The following is a 24153-nucleotide window of genomic DNA, read 5'->3' on the forward strand; positions in this document are numbered from 1 at the left end:
ATATTCCAAAAAAAAGCTGGGACAGGAGCAGTTTAGGACTAGTAATCAGGTAAATTGGTTAAATAATGATGTGATTTGAAACAGGTGATGTCAACAAGATATTCTAATTATGATTTGGTACAAGAGCAGCATCCAAGAATGATCTTTACGAACAAAGATCGACAGTTTGCCAACCAATTTTAATAATATTTAATATTATTGTCAACTGCAGAGCACTCCGTCAAAAACATGAGGTGCAGCAGATGGTTAGAACGAGAGGTAGTGATGGTGAAATGAAGCTTTCTGAACCAGTGAAGCGCTCGACTCAACTGTATCGGAAAAAGGTCCGTTACTCGAAGCTTTCTAAATCAGAGCTCGATGAGGACCTCTTCTGGTTAAAGTGTGGGAAAGCACTGTGCTGCAATAATGTCAAATGTTCACAACTGACCAGTTCATTCAGGTAGTAATACAACAACAGTAATATAAACAAATTACTTAATTACTGTAGTTTTTACACATAAGGTTTGTTACATTACACCACCGATTACTGTAGTAAAATCCAAGGAATTCAAAAGTATTAATATATATCATATTCCAATTAATCCTTCATTCACCCACTCGCTCCAAGCAGGGACCGAACCAGCGATCCCTCCATGGGAGGCGAATGCTCTAGGACAGTGGTTCTCAAACTTTTTTCACCAAGTACCACCTCAGAAAAAAATTGTCCCTCCAAGTACCACCATAATGACCAGTATTGAAATACAGTAGCGTAGTAGGCCCAGTAAGGCAGCTACAACTCTGCAGTTTAAAATCGTGACAGATTAACTACTATTATTAAGAATTTTTATTATTATCAGCCACTTTAAACATTATAAATAGTTTGAACATTAACACTGTACTGTGCTTATATGTAAAAAAAAATAAATAAATAAAAACCTAGAAATGTTGCTTGGACCTCATAAATATAGGCTATATGTCATCATATTCATATATGAACCATTTTTGATCAATTTTGAAATATATGTTGCATGTACATATGACATTGATATTGGATTACTCTGCGTACCACTAGAAGGAAGCCTGCGTACCTCTAGTGGGACACGTAGCACAGTTTGAGAACCACTGCTCTAGGACAACGGTTGGCAACCCAAAATGTTGAAAGAGCCATATTGGACCAAATAAAACAAAAAAACAAATATGTCTGGAGCCACAAAAAATGTAAAGCCTTATATAAGCCTTATAATGAAGGAAACACATGCTGTATGTATCTATAGTAGCTATATTAGCCTACTATAAAAATGACTAAGTTGGCTACAAATACATAATGAGCCTTCATGATAAAATAGCCACTGAAATCAGGTGGTTGGTGTTTTATTTCGTTGTCATTTAAACATTTCAGCACAGCCTCTGGTCTTTCAGTGGTATTAAATTGATCATTTCTTCTTGCGGCCCATCAGAGTTCACATACCTGCATAAAAGCGCATTAAATATCGGTCACATCACAGGCAATTGAGTATGCTGGCACTAAATTAATGTCCTTGGTTTGCTGATAGGTGATGTTACCTGCCATTTTAATAGCCCTTTCCTTCCTTCACTGTCTTAGCGGTGAGAGGTATATCTTTAATTTTTTGTATTATCTTGGTTTTGTTTTTGAAGTCTGCAAATAGATGTTCTAATATGGTGATGAATGACTCCTTCATGTAGACACCATGTGTTAACGGTTTTCCATGCTTTATTATCTCCCGGTTTGTTTACAACAGCCACCTGCCTGGATAGTTGTAAAAAAAATACGCTCTTACACTTTAGTATGGTTCAAAACCTTTTTACTATAAATTACTATTATATTTTAGTTTAATTACTGGTGTGTGTGACCGGTGCAGTGCTTTGAAACAGTAGAAATGTATGTAATTGACGCCTAATCTCTCGCTATACACTTTACTAACCCATGAGGGTATTTAAACCTTTGAATCAAAATTCAAAGCTGTCCCATGGGTATAGGCGAAAATGAAGCTTCGGACATCACTGATCATGTGATGATGGCAAAACGAATCAAGCTCCGGTACACTGCTTCACTGCGAAATGTATTGTTTTTTTTTTGATACAAGCTTCAAAGCCTCGGAGCAAAACGTCACATCACTAACGAGAGGCACTCTGGACGTAAACAGCACATAAAAACACTCTCTACCAATAGAAAAGCATTTTAAATAGGCACCTCTTACCACAATGCGTAATACTTATGGTTTTAATTGCCACAGTTTCATAATGATGGTTTTATTAAGAGGTGGCCTAATTCATGTAGGATGCTGCTGAAATCCTGGGTGTGAAATACACGCCCCACCACTGGTGTCAGAAGACCCAAAAAAGTAACAAAGCCAGATTTTTCAAAGGTTATTTTTGCAAAATGGAACCATATGAGCACAGTTAAAAAATGTTTTTTTTAAAAACTCTCTCACATCTGACAACAGGGCTGACTCTAAACAGGAAACAGCCAGGTTTTTTTAATTTCTGGGGTCCCCTGGCACATTTCTATTGTTATCTGCTTTATTCGCAGTGTGTTTCTGCATTTGTGAGAATTTGCTACAAGTGTCAAATTAACGAAGATGTTTTCTCAAATTGTTAGTGTTTTTCTATTTGCATGTGTCTTTCGAATTTGCAGCCTGTCTCAGCTATCTCGATCACCATAGTATTTAGATTATCTCCACATAATGCACATTAAATCCCAGCGCAGCTGCTTTGTTTAGCACAGGGACGCTCAAACTCTGTCCTAAAGAGCTGCTGTCCTGCAAAGTTTAGTTCAAATTTGCTTCAACACACCTGCCTGGAAGTATCTAGTATACCTAGAAAGAGCTTTATTAGCTGGATCAGGTGTGTTCAATTAGGGTTGGAACTAAAATATGTAGGACACCGGCCCTCCAGGACCGAGTTTGGGCAACACTGCTTTTGTGCTAACTACTGAAACGTTGTTATCACCGCATTTCTAGAAGTGCCACCTATAGGCATAAAGTGAATTAGCATTTTTATTCACCCTCTGCCTAATTGTCCACTGTTTTAGTTTTGTAGAAGATTATGTAGCATTATTTAACAAAACTAAACTCTGGTCATTATGCTTTTACTTCATATGTTAAAATTCTACAATTTAACTTAATTAAAAATGCAAATCTATTCCTGCTATTAACAAACCATTAACAATGACTTTTGCCCCAATTAACTCCTAATTTGCTGCTTATTAATCTTAGGGTAGTTGTTAGGTTTAAGAATTAAGGATTAGGGATGTGGAAAAAGATCATACAGAATATATAATGTTTAAATACAAACAAACAGCTAATTTCTCAGGTAATAAGTCACTAGTTATTAGTGAAATTTGGTTCTTAAACTAAAGTGTTACTGTTTTGTTTCTATATCGAAATTGAGCACTAACACTACAAATTGCCCTCTCTCTCTCTCTCTTAGACTTGCAGCTTCTCCAGACTAAACAAAGATTGTCCTAAAACATCCTCCATATCTCTTAAACTGTGCTGCCATCCAGAAGCTTGTGCATGGAGATCTGAATTAACAGCAAGTGACAAGCCTCACTGCGTGTCCACAGATATCCAGTCAAGCGGTGTCACTCTCACATGGAGACATTAAAAATTGACTGACAATCAGTCACAGTGAATCGCATCATCTGGATGCAAGACCAGACACCGGCTCGCTCTCACAAACAAAACAGTAATTAAATCCAAACCCCAGAGCATTGTGTGCATGATGTTAAAAGCCGAACATAGGAAATGAAGAACTGGGACTCACCTCAGAATCACTAGCAGGACTCTGAACCTGCAGAGGAGCAGAAAAGCAATAAAATCACTGGCATCATCACTGTGTTTTATAACATATATTATAACATAACATATCAACAGTCTGAAACCTTTACAATCTACATGCAATTAATTAAAGGTATAGTTGACACAAAAATAAAAAGGCCTCATTTAAAATCCTTCATATGGTTTTAAACCTTTATAGGTTACTTTCTTCTGTTGAAAACAAATGAAGAGATTTGGAAGAATGCTGGTTACTGGGATCCATTGACCTCCATAGTAGAAAGACAAAATACTATGGAAGTCAATGTGTACCAACTGCCAGGATTCTTCAAAATTTGTTTAACAAAAGACAGAAGTTTAAATAGGTTTTGAACAAATGGAGGGTGAGTAAAAGGACAGAACTGTTATTTTTTGGTGAACTATCCCTAAGCATATACATAGGAAGCATCTGCATAACATCCTTTGATAAACTAACACAGTCAAAACATAGTTTTCTAGTTTGTTTCATGAGATTTAAAGAAACTTCTAGGTATTTCCATGAAATGCTTTAATGCTATCAACTCTAAATTTTTAATTTGGCATAACTGTCAATTAAATAACACGTTAAATTACATCACAAAATTAGAAAAAGTTGTGACAATATGGAAAACGCAAATAGAAAAAGAAAGTAGCGATTTCTGGATTGGCTTTAACTTGTATTTCTTTGCAGACAGTCCAACAAACATGAATTAATTTGTTCCTCAATATTGCTTTTTGTTTTGTTTCATTTCGTTTTGTTTTGTTTTGTTTTTCAAAATAAAAACGTAAACCAATTTTGGTTTTTGCGACCCATTTTAAAAAAAAAAGTTGAAACAGTAAAGCATTTAAAAAATTTGTAATGTTGCCGTTCCTTTTCACAACACTTAAAAGATGTTTAGGGACGTAAGATACCAGGGGCCTCATGTACGAAGACTTGCGTGGAAATCTTACTAAAACATTGCGTACGCACAAAGCTGTAAATGTGCGTACGCAGAAAAAAATTCAGATGTATGAAACACTGCGTACGCCGAATCTCACGCATATTCTTTTGTACATCTGAATGAACGTGAAACTGAGCGCAACATGCACGAGCACAAAACCCCTCCCTGCCTCCTCCCCCGTATGAATATGCTAATGACTATGCTAATGTCAAAACCCAACGAAAAAGCAATGGCAAAAGCAAGCAAAAAGAGAAACTTTGAACAGAATGTGAAATGGAGGTGCTGCTTTCGGAGGTAGACCGGAGAAAAGCGGTGTTATATGCAAGTTTGTTCGGCGGAATTAACAACAAAAGAAAAAAAATAGAGTGGGACAGTTTAGCTGATACGGTTAACACAGTTGGGTCTGAACATCGCACTGAGTGCATTTAAAAAAGAAATAGTGTGGTTTATAACTGAAAAATGTTGCAGTACCTTTAGCAGTCTCAGTGGCGCACCTCATAAGAAGCATATGATCATGTACTGACACGTTCGAGCATAAACTCGGCTCGAATCCAGCGTCTGATGAATTCATTCTTCTTTTTTTTCCCCGCTACATATCAGATTTTGCCCACTATTTATCACGAGAAAGACAAGTAGGAATCATCAATAAGTTTGTGCATCATATTTTATTTGCACATTTATTGAATGGAAATGTTTCTGATTCACGCATGCAAATTTATCTTCACATAGTGTCTTTATAGCAATGTGCGTGCAGTAGATAGCTCAGATTACATTGGGAAAACAGGCGACCGCTGCAAATTGTGCTTTAATGTTTAGCTGGTCAACTGTATGGTATGGAAATCTTACATACCTACTATATGAACCCGTCTCATACAGACGCCATTGCAAGGATCAGACACTTTGTAGAGAAGAATTTAACACAACTGCCTCTAGGAGTCGCCAATGGAAATAAAACAGACACGCACAAAAAATGTGCGTACGCCTGGCAGAAAGCTGCCGTGAACCTGCGCAAATTCCCACGTTCAGTTCATTGTTAGTAAATCCAAACGTGAGCGATTCTGAGCGTGAAACCTGGCGTACGCAAAGTTTTTGTGCGTACGCAGCGTTGATACATGAGGCCCCAGGTGATGAAGTGTTTCAGGTGTAATTTTGTCCAATTCTTCCTTCAAACAAGTCTTAAGGTGGGCAATAGGGTTGGGCTGATAGACAATGCCATCGTCCATTGGCGATGGCTAATAGACAACACGATGCTGAGCCGGCATAGTCGATCCTCCACCCCGCCCCCGTCGCAAACCCGCTCGCGAAAAATACACACTTAGGAACCGTTTACACTAATACGTCTTAGTTATAAAATTACATTTTAGAACGAAAACGATCCACATCAACACCGTGTTTTACCTAGCATTTCTAAACAGCCCTCCGTCTGCTGAAAACGCACATCATGTGATCACACACACACACACAGACAGCCACACACACTGTCATGCTCTCATCTGAGCTCCAGAAAGCAGTGCACATCGGACAGTTTATCAAGGATGTACCGCAGGGTCGCATCTCACTATAATTAATTGTGATATTTAATTAATCTTGTCTCTATCTAATGACTCTTCTGTCTTTTGAATCTATCAGGTAACGTGTCACAGCATCAGTACACTGCTTCAGTCTTTCACTTTCACACTTGTGAAAACCTCAGTTACTGTTCGTTGTGCACCTTTTTTACCAACCAACCTCCCGCGGAAAAAGTGATTGACAGATGGTCATTTGTATGCAACTTATCTTTATTTAATTATGATTTGTTTATGGGTAAAACAAAAGCCATACGGGTAAGGTAGTTGGAAGGATAGGCTACAAATAATTAAATAGTTAATTCGTTATGAATTAGCTAATTATTCATAAATAATTAATTCACCTCTGCCATATATGACCACGATGCCATCGTCCATCGCAATGTTTCACATTAGACATCGTACGATGGCAAATTGGTCGACATCGCCCAACCTTAGTGGGAAACAATACAGGGTCTTTGCTGTCACATTTTGCGCTTCAAAAACAAATGCTGGATAAGTTGACGGTTCATTCCGCTGTGGCGAACCCTGATTGATAAAGGAGCTAAGCCGAAAAGAAAATGAATGAATGATAAACAAATAATAAACAACACATTTATTACATTATTTATTCATTTTTGTTAGTCATTCAATGAAAATTAAGTTATTAGTACAACTTACAGTACATTAAGTTAACTAATCTTAAAAGACACCACTTAAGATTTAATAATGCATCAGTTAAAGTATCTATAATTAATAAACGTTAGTATTGTTGTTAATCTTAGTTCATAATTAACATAACTAACTAAGTAACTAACATACACTAAGATTTAAAGAGCAACAGAAATTCCATTTAGATTTCATAAAGTTCTGAAAGATTAAGCCCAACAAGTGATTCAAAGGATCAGATGAGCAAACAGTATCTTACATTATAAAGTTGTAATCAAATTTTTGATGGACAAAGATTTATTCTTCTTTGACCTGCTTTATTTCTCTCGCACACACACACACACAAACACACACAACTGCATTCAGGGCACCAGCTGCAGCTAAGCAGCCAGTGACTTATGATGGTCAGAAAAGGCCCTCTGGGACACAGATCACTGGCATCGGTTCAGCTAACATCGAGGACTACAGCTAAATGTACCAGCCCAGTGGATTCAACCGGCACACCAGAAACAATTCAACCGACCGCTGGATCTCTGCCAGTGACGCTGTGTTCAATCTGTCCCTCAGCTCAGGCAGATCATCACAAAGAATTATTCTTTTTATTGTTTTAAATGTTCATTTTAAACATATATATATATATATATATATATATATATATATATATATATATATATATATAGTGTTTTATAGTTTAAACAAAAACTAATATAAAATGTAAAATTTAAATCAATGATACTGAATTAATATTACACACATATTAAATCTAAAAATAAATCTAAAGTAAATAAAACTAAAGCTCAAACTTTTGATAAAAACTACAGTGGTAATGAATGTAAAATAACATCGGGTGAAAAATCTGTTTTGCCATATCAGCAATAAACAATATATATTTTAAAATAACCTAATTATTGTTAATTGGTCACACTGTTATTAACAAGACTAAGTACATTCCTAATTTGTTATTAATAATAATTTAGTTTAGATATTGATTAGCAACTTGACCATGCAGAGTACATACTTGTATATTTATTATTATACAACAGTTCTGTCTGGGTCTCGAATCTGATTTGCTGATAGCCATGTGACGTTCCCATGATAACAGCATTCCTACAGCATCTTCACTCTTGTGCATTACTCCACCCACATAGAGTGACAGCAGATCTATAAACTCACTACAGTTTGACAAATATTGCATCTGTTGGACAACATAGTGTACTTTTGAGGCCTTTTTAGTCAAGAATGTAGTTGTTTAGATTGCAACTATGCAGTTTATTTATAAGAATAGTGCCTATTTTAAATATTTATAATTCCTGAAAGAGTGCGTCAGCGACTATTAGCCTGTCTTTGAGCAGAGCAAAGACGGTTGATGCTGTTCATCACAAGAGGGCGACAGAGACTGCATAATAAGCCCTTAAAAGAGAAAAACTTAGCGTAACCCTAAACCTAACTACTGCTGATCAAATCATTATTAAACTGGTAAGTGACATTCTAAGTCGATCTCTCTCTTTTGAATGTTGTAGTGCTGTATTTATACCATAATTGTAGTGTAGTGAGTGTGAGATGGGTTGTATTTTGTATGGGCCACTATTTATATAACCCTGAGTTACTTTTTGGTTGGCCATCTGTTTGCTTCTAATGAGTCTCCTATTTTCGTTACTGCAGACTAGTTCAGTTGAAAGAAAGAAGAAATGCCCGCATGTGTTAATGTTTTTCCTTATTGCAAACACAACAGTTATCTGGTAATGATTGCGTTGCTTTGGACTTTTCAGGGTTAATTATTGTGATCTCCCAATTGTAACAGAGAAATATTGGGAAATCTCTCTAGGCAGAAGGCATTTCATTCCACCAGCCTTATAATTTTAAAATGTCAGAGAAATCACCTGTTTTGTTATCACTTTGGATATTACTTTAGAAAATTATTCAAATACTAGCTCTAAAGTGATGTTGGTGAATTTGCAACTGCATCTGCTGTTCTCTTGGAAAACTGCAGACATGAATGAATCGCGATAAAAGGTAGTTCCATACAAAAGGATTTTTAGACCTCTGTGTTTGATTTTCTTACACACACACATCACTGGTGGGACACTAAAGCACTTGGCCTGTGGCCTCATGCCAATGAACGCTTCTCACCAGTGTCAATATGCAGCCATATCACACTGCTACTTATGTGATATTGCTTATTTATCGTACTAATTAACAGACGAAATGTTAATAATAATCATACAAAAAATAATTACCTAATAGTGAGACAATAAAGTCCCATGATAGTTAATGTAATAAGTAACATGAACTAAGAATAAACAATACTAGGACTGAATTTGTAAATCCATACTACTGTAATGAAGTATTATTTAATTACAAAGTTGTGCTTGTTAACAAAGAACGAAACTACTATTATTAACTAACGTTAGCGATGAATAAAAAATACTGTAAAAAAATTGTATTTTCCATATTCCATACCATACACCAAGCTACATTTTTTTTTTTAAATTCTTTAACGCATGGCAAGCCATTGATTACCCTGTGTATTCAGTGGTCATTTACCAAATTCTAGATAAGTTAAAACTAGTGTTGCTCTTTACAGCAGAATATTTGACTGAATTTTAGTGAGTTATGACATGTTAGAGCTAATATTCTCCACTTTAAATCGGTCACAACCAGACAGAGAGGGAGAGCTTGCAAGAGAGAGGTTGTGTGTGCATGTAAATGATACAGGTATATCCAATAGCTCATAGTAATACGTCTTACACTGTTAGACATTTTATTGTATTCTTGCGGTAACTTACTGGCAGCAATGTTGCCAGCAGTGTACCGCAACTGCCCCTTTACAGTAACTTACAAATAGTAAATGTTTTTTACAGTAGCAGGACCCTACTACAATTTAATTTTACAATAAAACCGCAACTTCTTTCTATGGTAAAATGCCCTTTTATCACATTTTAATTTTGGATTATGCCATTTTTACAGTACTTTTACTGTAATTTATTTGCATTTTACACTAGCAAAACAAAACCTTTATTTTAGGTATATTGATTGTATTAAATTCCAAATGACTGAATTTTTGTCTTCAACTACAATAGCAGTACTTGATTACTTGGATTACAGTAAAATACAGCAAATTCCTAAAATGCAATAAGTTACTGTAAAAGTTTTTAAATGACCCACACTGCAGGGCATGTTACAGTAGCGAACTGTGAAGAATGTATGTGGTATTTTACTGGACCTTTTTGCAGTAAATAACTGTAAAATAGTGGTAAAGTCTAACTGTGTAGCTACCTCTTTACAAATATTTTGGAGCATAATACTCAGTTGCTTGATCCCCATCAGAGTCTAGAATTTCAACAGCAAACCATGTAACTACTAACATTATTACAAGGCTTTCTTAAACTTGATTCTGATTGGTTAATCACATTATTCCAATGTATGTTATTCCCAGCCAATGGAACTAATGGTACATGCTCATCTGGGTGCTATGAATAATCTTAATCGTAGCGCAATTGAGCCAAGACCTGTGAAGAGATGATGCCAACCATAGAGGACTTCTAGAGGTAATCCTCGACCAGGCCGTATCCTGAGCAGATGATGGAGGAGTGAAGAGCATGAGACCAATTACTGAAAGATCCCAGTGACAGACGAGTCTCATCATTGATCCCTTGGGCCAGCCGGTGACCTTCTCACACCTACTGCTTCTCCATGATGAATGTCCAGTGTTCTCCCGCCTTAAGCGCCTAGACTGCAGCTCTGCACAAGAAGTTTGGCCAGTGGAGAAATAGTCATGCCCAACTGAGCCTGGTTTCTCTTTTTTTAAAGTTTTTTTTTTTTTTATTCACTTTTGCTAATTGGTGAAGTTTTGTTCTTTATCTTTGTCACCACTAGCTTGCTTGGTTTGGGACTTGTGGAGCTGCACATCGATGTATTTGCTCTTCAGTGTTTGGACTTTCACTTTTAGTGAAAATTAAACCCTTAAATCTTTGTTATTGTTAATCATATACGTATTCATGTTCTGTCAAAAAGCTGTTCTTGACTGTTTGGCAGAAGTGTTACCATAAACTGTACTGATATTACAGTTTTTAAGCATTTTGTACAGCTCAAACTGAATGGTAACACTCAGGCAACACTCAACAAGTATGGCGTCAAGTATGACACACTGAAAATGATTTTGGCTTGTGTCCTAAACTCAAACATTCTTCAACACTATGAATACTCTCCGAGTGCCTTTTCCAGGTCAGCTTCTGCTTTTGTATGCAACTAAACATCTGCTTTTCTGATGCAAATGCAAGTGTACAGATAAGTTAAAATGGAGGAAGTAGCTAATAAAACATTCCTGCTGCGAGCGCGCATATTGGCAAACTGTACTTTAGGGTTCTGTAAGCGTACACTGCTCTCATCAACTTCTGGAGCCCTTTGAAGCGTGCACGTAAAGGATTAGACAGGAATGCAAAGCGCAAACAGACTGCACGGAGCTGTGAATATCTTGACTGTGTGTCTTTCGCTTAGGACTGAACGCATGGCCGAATCAACAGGATGAGAGCCAAACCTTCTCAACTCCAGCAGCATACTCTCACAGATGAAAGAGCAGAGATTTTGGCTCTGGGCCGATGTTGATGGCTGATGCTTTTTTTGGGTTAATCCAATCAATTTTTTTTATATACAGGGATGAAGAGCAATTACAGTGAGAGGCTAGCGAGCGCTGCTTGTTCTGGGGTCACTTAACCAACAGATTATGAAAAACGGACTAGAAAAGCCGTGAAATATGCTGTGATTAATCCAGGTGTTTAGGCTTTAAACCTCATGACCCATAATATTCTGGCATGTGTTTCCCAAACAACGATGTAACTGATGGCTGAACTATCAATTGTTTTCCAAAACCGTAATATTAGTTATAATGTAAAACGTCTGTAATGATGTTCTAAACGGGGTGGAGTAACAACTTCTTTAGAGAAAATCTGCATTCACTAATAATTTTTTGCTTTGTACTAATTATATTATTTTACATGCACATATATGCATTTTTTTAAATCCAATATTACCTTTGGTAAAAACTCGGGCTGCAAAAACAAATCCATTAAATCGATTAAAATCAATTACTAAAAGCGTTGGCATCAAATTTCATAATTGAATCGATCAGATTTAATAAAAAAACTTTAGTTGAGCACGGAATGGAGTGAACGTACTCAGCCTCTCTCGCGCACTGATGCCAGCAGAATTCGACGCCTCATAGACAGGACAGAGCAAAAAGCCAGGGGAAGTAACGTTAAAGAAAAGATACGAGGCGAAAGCAGAGAAATCTGTGCAACCCTAGTCATCCAAGGTGTGCGAGTATTTCTCACAAAATAAGCAAAAAAAAAACTGTGTTAACGGCCGAATATGCAAAAGTGATGACGGGAGCACCACAGCAATGATCCAGCTCCTGAAACGCGAACGTGTTGGAGTCTTTGATGAGGAGGAAGGGAGCAACAGCAGGGTAAATCACTACAGAATCCTGCTTTTGTTCTCTTTTAAAGTGAGGAACATAATGTCCCTAGTGCTGCTGTTTACTTGTTACTTGTCAAACTGAGCCATGGCTGGTGCTGAACCAGAGAAAGACTTGTCATTATAATCACAATTATGCAGTGTTTTTAACCACATAATGCTTATTTTATGTTTTAGACATTTTTTTAGACAATAATACAATTAGAGTTTGTAAAACACACAAGAAAGTCTATAGAAGTCTAACAATCCATTGAAATATAATTTGCCAATATCTGTATTATTCATAGGGCTGTGCAATTAATTGAAAATTCACACGCACAAACAACATGCAGTCGGCATTCGGCCTCAATTGCACACTGTGCGTTTAAAGACGAGCAGGGCACACACATCTAAATTCATCTTAATGTGAGCGCTTTAATGGTCAATTAGGTGTCAAAACGTGGTGTGATTATTCATATTAACCCTCATTTAAACAAATGAGTTGAGGATCAAAAGACACGTGAGAGAGAAACCATTAAAGTGACAGTGCCCAATATTCATGCTGCCGCCTGTTTCTATCATTATTAATCAAACAGCAAAAGGACAAAATCCCTCACTGCTTTTGACTGAAGGACTTTTGTAGCTAAAGTTTTATTCTTACAGTGAAGATGCTTAAAGCACAGTTTGTTTCATATTTTTATTCTACTGTATTCAGATCTCTTTCCTTATTCCTGAATCTGTTCAACATCATTTGGGCAATATTTATTTAAAAAAAAATTAAAAACATTTCACAGGAGCGCTAATCAGTTTAACTTCAACTGATAATCGTTTTGGATAATTGTGATTACAATTATGAACAAAATAATCATGATTATGATTTTTCCCATAATCGAGCAGCCCTAATCATTCATATCAGATACACATAGTCAAAGTAACAATAAAGTTAAATCTATTCTTCTCACATCTGCCACTATATGAAATGCAACTCCAAGAAGTCTTTGCACACATAGAGCAGTTCCTGATTCCCCTTGATTACACACACACATACGCACACACACAGCTGAAAACTTATGATGAACAGATTACTAGAAATATAAACAAACCTCATTCACACACACTGTTTGCTGAGTCTTGTTATAAGTGAGCATTACGAAATGTTACTTGTCCTGCCTACCGTAGTTTTGACCTTTGCTTTGTTCATCGTTTTTTTTTTTGCCACCTGTCCTGACCACTTGCCTGCTACTCTGACTACGCTTTTGGATTACCTGCATGCTCCTGTCTGTGCCTGATTTGACCTTTTCCTGCCAGACGAATCTCTTAACTGCATTTGGATCCTCACCTCTGTTGCCAGACACACTCATTACAAAACCAATTACAATAGCTAAAACATCAATTACAATGGCTGATACCCTAGCCTATATATCACATATAAGGTCAAATAATGTAAAAAATATTTTGATGAAGACATTTTTATTGCCATTTTGTACATTTAGATTCAGAAATTATAATTATTATAATTTTTATAATTTTTTATCATTATCTTTATTATTATTATTATTATTATTATTATTATTGTTGTTGTTGTTGTTGTTGTTGTTGTTGTTAAGCAGGCTGTTTTTTATTAATAACTCTAATACATCCAAACCCCTGCAGAAATATCATAGCCTACATCTCATATACAGTACAGATACATTTAAAGAGGCTACTATAATTCAACACCATTTTACATACAGTATACTATATTTTTATCTTCACAAGCTTTGGAGATTTCTCCCTGTAAATTATAGGTCACCTATACTTTCCCCCACAAGTCCAAAGACATGTGGTATAGGTACATTGGATAAGCTAAATTGTCCACATTGCATGTGTGTGAATGAGAGTGTATAAATGTTTCCCAGTACAGGGTTGCAGTTGGAAAGGCATCCCCTTCGTAAATCAAATATGGTTCATTCCACTGTGGCGACCCCAGATTAAAACAGAGACTAAGCTGAAAAGAAAATGAATGAATGAATGAATGAATGAATGAAAGTACGTTGGAACTTTTGAAAGAAATATAGGGTATAGGGGAGATAACTTGAAATAGAATACAACCAGGAACCGCCAACTAATCCAGCGTGTGTTTTACGCAGTGGATGTCCATCCAGTCGCAACCCAGTACTGAGAAACACTCTCATTCACATACACACTCATACACTACGGCCAATTTAGTCCATCCAATTCAGTTGGGGAAACTGGAGCACCCAAAGGAGACCCACGCAAACACAGGGAGGACATTGTTGGTTTTACAGTGTAAAGAAAACCATCAGGGGTTTACAAACTGGTATCAGATGAAGACAGATGAAAACATAAATCCACACTTACAAAATGTTTAAACTCAAGCTTAAGACCCACTTGTCCAAAATGGCTTTTAGTAGCACTGACACTTGTCTCTGTTTTAATGTTTTGCTGCATTTTATTAACATTTCTTCCACTGTTTTTGCATTGTTTGCTTTGCTTTCTAGTTGTGTTGCATAATTTGTTTTTACTGGTGTAAAGCACTTTGGTTAACCTTGGTTGTAGTAAGGTGCTACAATAATAAAGGTTAATTAATAAAAAATAGATTTGTATTAAATTATTATATATAAAAAAGAATCAAATAAATCAAATATTTTCTGAATAAAAAACAAACTGGAATACAGGAAATAATAAAATAATATAATAACAAAAATATATTATAACAGCTAGAAAAAAACACTATAAAAACACTATAAAAACTGAAATAAATATTTAAATGTGTGCTTAAATAGAAACACTAAATAAACAACAAAATAAATGTAAAACTGGACTAAAAAGGACAATAAATATTCATTAAAATTAGGCCTGTCACAATAATCAATAAATCAATTTGTTGCACAATGCAATATATATCCCAATACATAAAAACAATTCTAGCAACATTTTAGCTGATAGTGCAACATCTCTATTTCTATTAGAGGTGTAAGTGTCAGTATGGTTACAAAAACACTTTAGTAATTACTATAAATTAATATAATATATTTTTATGTGGGTGTCTGACAACTGAAACTAGATCTGCCTCTGTCACTTTTTACCTTGCACTTTTTTGTTAACGTTTATTATTATTTATTTAGGATATGTGCTTTCACATTCTGGTTACAATGCTTAACTATTTAACTGTTGAAATGACTATAAATTAAATGTAATATTTTTAAGAATAAAATATTATGTTTTCTTTGGAATAGTGTACTTGCTTGACGGTGATGTTGTATTGTCACTCTGACGTTATATAAGGAGTGACATAAAATGGTCTTAAAATGACAATAGTGTTGTTTTTTGCAATATATTTTGGTGCAATATATTGTACAACGAAAAACAGAAATTGTGACAGGTCTAATTAACAGGTAATTATTATGAAAGTAAGTAACGTGTAAGTAAACAAATAATAAAGTACAGATATGAATAGATAAAAATCTAATGTACCTTTACAGAAAATAACTTTTCAAATAATGTTTTAGACCCAGTTGTAATTTATATCAGGCTTTTTCATAAGGGTCTCAGAGATGATCATCTCTCCCTCTCTCTCACGCACACTCACTCTTGAACAGCTATCATTATAGGGATTTCTCTCAGATGTAATGATCTTTATACTGTATATGCTGTATTTTCTATCCCCCTACCCCAAACCTAAACCCAACTAGTACATACAGTAGGTAGATTTATGTAGCTACAGTGTTGAAAATGTATGTAGGCAGTCACGTTTTTCCAATGAGCCTACACTGGAACTGTCCCTTTAAATATTTATGGCCTCACCAATTCTAAAGACGCGGTAACACGATGAATGCCAATGAATAAAGGTAGTAAATAAGCTGAACAGGTGGATCTACATGTCAAGCGCATTCATATGCAAAAGCCTTCCCAAAATTCATAACTAATTCAGAGGAAAATGAAAGCATTCAACTCGTGAAAAGCAAAACACATTCATCCATCCACACCACACAGCCTACTGTATCATCACACACTACTAAACGTATATAATGATCTACTTCACACTACAAACACCGAATCCATGTGTAACACGAAGCTATTTTCAAGCCAATGAGTCTGTGTTAAAGGTGTAATGAATAATTAAAACATATTGTCATCCAATGGTGCTGGTGAATATATGATGATGGCCATGAAATGCTTCAAAGACCAGTATCTCGAACCACTAAAGCCCAGTTTCATCCCTACACAACAGCATCTTGTCATGGTGTTTGAATTAACGGATATCACATTTAAAAAAAAAACGAAACAGGTTCTTACCGCAGGAAGCAGCGGCTCCATCTGCGCTCCTTGATCTTTCACATCCATCCCTGATATTCTGGCTTATTTTTTTGTTCGTGTGTGGGGAATTTACTCTACGGCTACAGTGAGGAAGGCGGAGAAAATGTCATGTAAACGGTTAAACGGCTTCGGAAGCGGTGTAGTAACCGTTTGTGTTTTTTCGCTCTTTATTCTGTCGCGCGCGTCCGTCTGTGTGCGCTCCTTCAGCGTGTCATTTGCTCTCGCGTGACGCAGCTGCGACCGGCAGCACGTGAGTTAACAGAAACCACCGGGACGTGATAGATTAATGGATGTAACACTCAGGAGACAAGCGGATACTTAAAGCTTCGGTTTAGTACAGTATTAGCCTATAGTTGTTATTTATAGAGGGCGCCTAGTACAACAAATTGCGAGCCTTAGCGCGTAAAAACGTGCTAGAGGTTATCCCTGCTGATAAATAAATAAATAAGTAAATAAATAAATAAATAAATAAATAAACTTTTACAGAAGTTCTAATGGCTTTCACTTCATTTCACTTCAAAAACATTTGTACAAACCATCAAATTTTAAACATGAAATCTTAGATGAAATGATGGTTTCTAATGTTTGGGACATATTCACATACATTTTTATTATTTTATTATGTGATTTTCACACATCACCAATAAAATAAAAATGACAATAAGGGTTTCTAATAAAATCAATAAAAAAATGTCCATTGTAACCATTAAAAGCATTCAAATTATATTAAGGTTCTTATTTATTTTCTGCAGGGATGGCCATTAAAATATTGCCCATCAATGTATTGCCTGGTACAGTGTTAATAGTTGTGGAAATAAAAATGTATATAATCTAGTTCCAAATGATAAATAATCTTTATATAACTGAAAAGTTATATTCTTTGGTTTTTAATTAGCTTGTTTCATTCAGGGTCTTAACTCCTCAGGTGATACTACCTACCTCAGGTGAAACTGGTCTGGCAGGTGAAACCTCAGGACCCTGAAACTAAATCTTCAACTAAACTAGTCATGCCCGTTTATCCTTCTCCACATAGCCACTCCTTTACTCTTAAAACATATTATAGACTCACATTGGACTTGCTTACAGACTTAATAAAACTTAGCAGACCTATACAAGACTCCTATAGGCTCTTGCAGACTTGTGGACTTTTTGAAGGTGCTGTATGACTGCAGATCAGCCAACACCTTTCAATAAAGAAATTATTCCGCTTGTTCGAGTCACCTGTTCTGGGTTCTCATCCTTCATTAATTTATTTTCTTTTCGTCCATTTATTACTCTGGGGTCGCCAAAGCAGAATGAACCACCAACTTATCCAGCATATGTTTTACGCAACAAATGTCTTTCCAGCTGCAACCCATCACTGGGAAACATCCATACACACTCATTCACACATATACACTAAGGACAATTTAGCTAACCCAATTTACCTGTACTGCATGCCTTTCAGAGATGTATAAAGTACTAGAGACCCAGGCTTTAGTAAAAGTACAAGTACTTTATCAAAAATTGACTTGAGTAAAAGTTGAAGAGCACTTTAAGCACCATACTTAAGGGGACGTACTGAAGTATTCAACCTTTTTTGCTCTTAAGTATTGCAAGTAGTTTATTTCAAAATGTATTACTCAAGAACTGAAAGTTAAAGTACAAGTATTGTGTAATGTAGTTATTAAAGAAAGCTGTCAAAAGACATCATATCGATTTGTTCATTTTAAATATCTTTTTTGGGACACGTGATTAAGCAGAATGAAAAGAAAGATGGCTTATATGATACAGTTTTTCTCTCGCGCTTGAACCACAGATCTGACAGATTATAACAGCTTTAACAAACACCTTTCAAAGTTCTATAATCCACTCAAAATGCTACTGAAACCCATTTTCGGATCGCAATTTACCGGTTATAAATGCTGTAAACGAAAGTTCTAAACATTCTACCGGAAGATGATGGTCACTGTGGCGCCCTCCATGCAGCAGCCAAGAAAAAGGTCTATAACAAGTAGGGGTGTGACTCTACACTGGTCTTACGGCTTGGTTTAGTTACGATTATCATGTCATCGATTCGGTTCAATTCGATATCTCAGTGCATCACGGTGCATTGACGATGCTTTCCATACATAATTAGATTTTTTCTACACAACACAAGAATTTGTTTTATTAAAATCTATAAATATATTTATATATTATTTGTGATACAATTTTGTTCTTTAATACAGCAGTCTGAAAACTCCTCAAAGAAAGAGCAGTGAGCGACGTATCTGAGAAGGGGGCTGTGTGCGCGCGAGACGTACCCAAAGAGCGGTGGGAGTTGCGCGCGACACGACATACCTGAAGAGCGGTGGGGATGAGTTGCGTGCGACGTACCTTAAGAAAGGTGCGGGTGAGTTGCGCGAGACATACCTGAAGAGCTAGTAGGGATGCGGTGGAGAGAGGGGTGAGCAACGTATTTAAGGACCGGGCAGGAGACTCGCGATTTCCGAGAGATTATAATTCATTTGCGGGCATCCGCGAGTGTCTATGCATTTCAGGGATACTCCCGCAACTTCCGGGAGACTTGGGATGTCTGTAAGTGCATGTTGTAGTGAGGATGTAAAAAAGGATGTAAACAACGGGAAATGCTGTTTGGCACCACTAACAATTTAGCTACTAATTCATATTTATTCATCAAACCGCTGTAAACACCCACAATCTTCAGCAGCGCTGCAGTATCTCTCTATTAACTTGCAAAAGATATGTGAACGTTATATGTTACTTACACATGCTTATAACCTGAATAAATTTGAAAGTACTTGATACTAGTCAGGTTTTATTTTAGAGAGCAGGCATGAGGTTCAGCACGTGCCAACAGAGGCGTAACTGGAAGTGTTGCTTCCTGGTGATGTGGAGCCGGAGACGTGAATCACAGCACATTATGTTAGCTGACCAATCAGAGCCTCTCGAGGGCAGGCTTTTGGAGGAACTAGAAAATGTAACAGTCGTTTTCATGTTAGTTGAGTAGCTGTAAATACTCAAAGTGAGAAATACGAAAAAAAAAATTTGTTAAATTATATTTTTGTTTTTGTTGTTTACAATTGAAGCTTGAACACACATTGCTTTGCATTTTATAAACACAAGCAAGCCTAAAAAATACACTCTAGACCACCTCTTTAAGCAAGACCTTATGAACAGCTGGCACAACCCTAACCAGGGCTCCGTTCTTCGTACCTCGCTTAAATGATCTAAGATGATTTGACAGATCCTGGATCTTTTAATCTTGATAACTGATCTCTCTCTAATTTGGTTCTTCAAACAAGTTCCAAATCAGATTAGAAAGTCTGGATAAACTGATCTGAGATCGCTGCGTGTGTTGTGAAGGACAGATCTATCGGTCCTCGAAATCATGATCAACAATGCAACGATTGGCTGACGGCACAGCAGCGTAATGACATCATCTGATTAATATTCAATTATCCATGTGAGCAAAATTACATCAAATTAGCAGTAAACGGCTTGTTAAATATGACACGCAATAACCTTCCTCATTTGTTGTGAGCTGCAGGCTTTACACTTTTATGTCATGTGTCAAGTGTACTCATCATGTATTTCAATGCAAATCAATGTATTTAGTTCTACATTTAGAAAAGATTTTCTTTATTATAGTAGCTGTTTTTTAATCGGTGTAAAGAATAACTGGTTGTTTACAAAAGCGTTTTCATATTGGTAAAGGCATCTGCAACTTTTGTGGAGCATCAAATCACCGGCATATTAACTATTAAACATGTTTATGACTGCTGAAATGTATTACTGCTTTTAAAAAAGTCTCATATTGTGCATTTCTATTATACACAATTTGTACTAAAGCGATCTAAAAATTCATATCAATAAGTTGTCTCTTTGCACCACCAGGTGGCAGTCTTTGTACTTTCATTTCGAGGGTGCAGATTGGATAAGCTTTATTAATATGTATAACTTTATTTATTTTATTAATGACTATAACTTTATATATAGTTAAAAAATATGTACCATTTTACCAAGTGTATATAACTACTACTGTAAGAAAATATCAGAATTCAGAACATACTTTCTGTATTATCTTTGCTTGAACTAAGCCAATCTAATCCTATGAATTGTACCTGCTCCCGATCAGGTTTGACCTAGCAGAACTGTTGCTATGACAACAACTCTCGGATCAGCTTTGAAGAACGAAACGATCCTGGATCGTGTCAAATAGTCAATATCCAAATCCAGCTAATTGAGTAATCCACGTACGAAGAACGGATCCCAAGAGAGCAAGAAGGTCTGGACTTCAGTACAATAACATCTGCAGCAGGTGATTGGACTGCAGATATCCACAGACTCTCCACTCCCATATTCCAATCATGTCAGAGCATGTAGCGTTCCACCATTCGGGCTCATCTTCCCTGCAAGTCCCAGGTTCGTTAATCCCTTCACCATCTTCTTTAGAATCAACTCAGTCATTTACAGAATTCACCTTACTTTCTGGTTCACTCCTCAAACCACATCACTGATCTCTTTCTCTTGTTCCCAAAGGGCCTTGCCCTGTAGATGAGACCCCTGTTCTGATAGTTCTGTAAGACGGTACAGTATACACATTAAAGGTGTTTCTGACTTTCCATGATGGACAACTAGAATACCTAGGAAGGTTACAGTCCTAAGGAAAAGGTTGTGGGTACCTTGCCAAGACTTCTTACACCGAAAGCTCCATGCTGAGTTTTGTAGTCCTCAGCAGTGGGCCATAGAGAGAGGTGTTCTGTACACCAGGCTCCTCCACCAGTCAGCACACTAAGTCATCAGATCTTGATTCATCACGAGCTGCAGCTTATTACCAGATCTCCTCAACACTACATACGATCAGCCTCATGTGCTGTGACCTCCATTCTTGAATTACAGCCTCATATCCTCTCAAATCATCCCTTACCTCAATTGTCTCCATCAACCTTCATCTCCAATTTTTCCAGCATGCTTTTGTCTGTGATCCGGTGTCCTCGTTTGGTCTTTACTACCCTCCGTGCTATCCAGCTAGCTCTCTGCAACTCTCACATGGTTGCTCACTAAAGCTGAGCCAGGTTGTGCCTGTTAGTACCTGCTGTAAACAATGGCTGTGAATACAGTGGTTAAAAAAACTGTGCACATATTACAGTAAAAATCTGTATCCTTGTAAACAGTAAGTTTCCTTAATATATACGGTGTATATATAACCTGCATGACACTTGTTTTTTATCACCATTTGTATAATCATATATTTACTACAAATACCATGGTTAAACTATTGTCAATCCAGCAAATATATAGTTAAGTTGTGGTGACCTGTTTTAACCTGTAACCCTGGCTGTGTTGTTTTAGTATGGTTTTTTTATGTTACATCCTTCACATTGGTTCTCCTGTGTTCTTTATTAGTTGTCTTGGTTATTAATAGTGTCCACCCCCTCATCAGCTCTAGTTAATTGCTCCTTTGTGTATTTATACAGTGGTTTTCCTAGTTACCCCAGTGATGTCTGTGTTTTTGTTTGTCATATTTTTTCATTGTTATCATTCCTGATTTTCTGCACTTCACAATAAATCCACCGGACTGCATTTGGATCTCCATTTCATCATTTCCCATCACAGACGTAACCGAACAACTGACCAAAATATGGATCTAGCAGTCTTTTTAATTCAGCAACTCAGAGAAGGCAAGTGTTGGCAAGACTCATTAGCAGTGGGGCTAAAAACATCAGATTGCTCACCTGTTTCTGGGTCGGGTGTCCTTGGGCTCACTTGATTTGTGTGGTCAGCTTCAAGTTGGTTCAAACAGGCGTCTCGGCTAGTCCTCATCCTGCAGCTTTAGCCCATGCCGGCCTGTTGGTCACGTCATTTCATTTCTGGTGGCTTCAACATTGCTGCAGAGCATAGTAGTTTATAGTAGTTTCAGTTACTACTGTTTCTATCCATCTCAGATGCAGAAAAGCTAGTCGATGCTTTTATGACTTCGAAGCTGGACTACTGTAATGCTCTATTTGCTGGCTGCCCAGCATCCTCTATTAACAAACTTCAATTAGTACAAAATGCAGCAGCCAGAGTTCTTACCAGGTCTAGAAAATATGATCATATCACCCCAATTTTATCCTCCTTACACTGGCTGCCTGTTAAGTTTCGTACTGAATTTAAAATATTACTTCTCACCTATAAAGCTCTAAATAATCTAGCTCCTGTTTATCTAACCAACCTTCTGTCTCGCTACAAACCAACAAGCTCTTTAAGATCTCAAAACTCAGGACTTCTGGTAGTACCTAAAATAGCAAAATCGAGTAAAGGAGGCCAAGCCTTCTCCTTTATGGCTCCTACACTCTGGAATAGCCTTCCTGATAACGTCCGAGGCTCAGACACACTCTCCCAGTTCAAAACTAGATTAAAGACCTATCTGTTTAGTAAAGCATACACTCAATGCATCACCTAGCGGGTTCCACACTGGCTTCTGAATCTTGCTTATATACACTATGAACAGCAGCTACGCTAATTATTCTCTTTATTCTCTATTTTCACCTGGGGATACTCATCCCGAGGTCCTCAGATTATGCAGAGTCACTGATCGGATCCAAGACCAGCGACGAGATGATCCCAAGGTTTCCATATCCGGGACCAGGCCATATCCTGAGCTGCTGCTGCGCTGATGGTCATGGGGAGTGGAGAACATGAGTCTGATTCCAGCGACGCTCCAGGGACAGACGAGTCTTCGCTGAGGCCATCTTCCAGCCTCCACCACGGTGACTGAAGCTCCGCACAAGACTTTTGGCCAGCGGAGAAATTAAAATGGTCGTGCCCAACTGAATCTGGTTCTTTCAAGGGTTTTTTTCTTCACTCCTATCAGGTGAAGTTTTTTTTCCCTCTCCGCTGTCGTCACTGGCTCGCATGGTTCAGGATTGGTAGAGCTACGCATCGATGAATTTGCTCTTCAGTGTTTGAACTCTCAGTAATGATTTTAAATCACACTGAACTGAGCTAAACTGAACTGAACTGAACTTTAACACTAAAAACTGAACTACACTGTTCCAGTTACTATAATCATTTATGTGAAGCTGCTTTGACACAATCTACATTGTAAAAGCCCTATACAAATAAAGCTGAATTGAATTGAATTGAAAGTTACAGAACACCTGCTGGAGAACCCACTTAAGTTTCTCGACTGTCCGCCACCGCATGAGTTTCCTGACTGGCTGGCATCTGAGTTTCCCGATCGGACACTATTACTACTGCCTGAGTTTTCTGATCAGCTGCCACCTTCTCCTGAGTTTCCCGATTGGCCGCAGATGCCAGATCATCTCTAATCCCTCAAATGACAGGCACCAGATCCTCCTGAATCCCCCAAATGGTGAATGGTAGATCTTTTCGAATGGTGGGCACCAGTGGGCATCCTCACAAATCCGTTGAATGGCGGGCACAAAATCCTCCCAAGTTCCATGA

At 37.2% G+C, this 24153-nt stretch overlaps 2 protein-coding genes across 10 annotated transcripts in view; both read right to left on the reverse strand.

Annotated features, from left to right (window-relative positions):
* The window catches only part of slc4a10a (solute carrier family 4 member 10a), a 128826-nt gene extending 111884 nt beyond the window's left edge, over positions 1 to 16942 (reverse strand). For 6 of the 9 annotated variants that reach the window (XM_001335416.9, XM_073916447.1, XM_021479741.3 and 3 more), the window contains exons 1-2: positions 16699 to 16942; positions 3766 to 3792 (exon numbers count right to left, since the gene is read on the reverse strand). In XM_001335416.9, coding sequence (XP_001335452.3) covers positions 3766 to 3792; positions 16699 to 16746 — 75 coding nt within the window. In that variant the 5' untranslated portion in view covers positions 16747 to 16942. The remainder of the gene's footprint in view (positions 1 to 3765; positions 3793 to 16698) is intronic. The other 3 variants (XM_073916448.1, XM_073916444.1, XM_073916442.1) reach the window with 1 other exon arrangement.
* A 2802-nt stretch (positions 16943 to 19744) lies between these two features.
* The window catches only part of tbr1a (T-box brain transcription factor 1a), a 29091-nt gene continuing 24682 nt past the window's right edge, over positions 19745 to 24153 (reverse strand). Inside the window, exon 7 of the mRNA XM_073916456.1 lies at positions 19745 to 22592. Within this exon, the coding sequence (XP_073772557.1) occupies positions 22559 to 22592 (34 nt within the window). The 3' untranslated portion in view covers positions 19745 to 22558. The remainder of the gene's footprint in view (positions 22593 to 24153) is intronic.

This window comes from Danio rerio, chromosome 11 (genome assembly GCF_049306965.1).
Source record: "Danio rerio strain Tuebingen ecotype United States chromosome 11, GRCz12tu, whole genome shotgun sequence".
Lineage (NCBI taxonomy): Eukaryota > Metazoa > Chordata > Actinopteri > Cypriniformes > Danionidae > Danio > Danio rerio.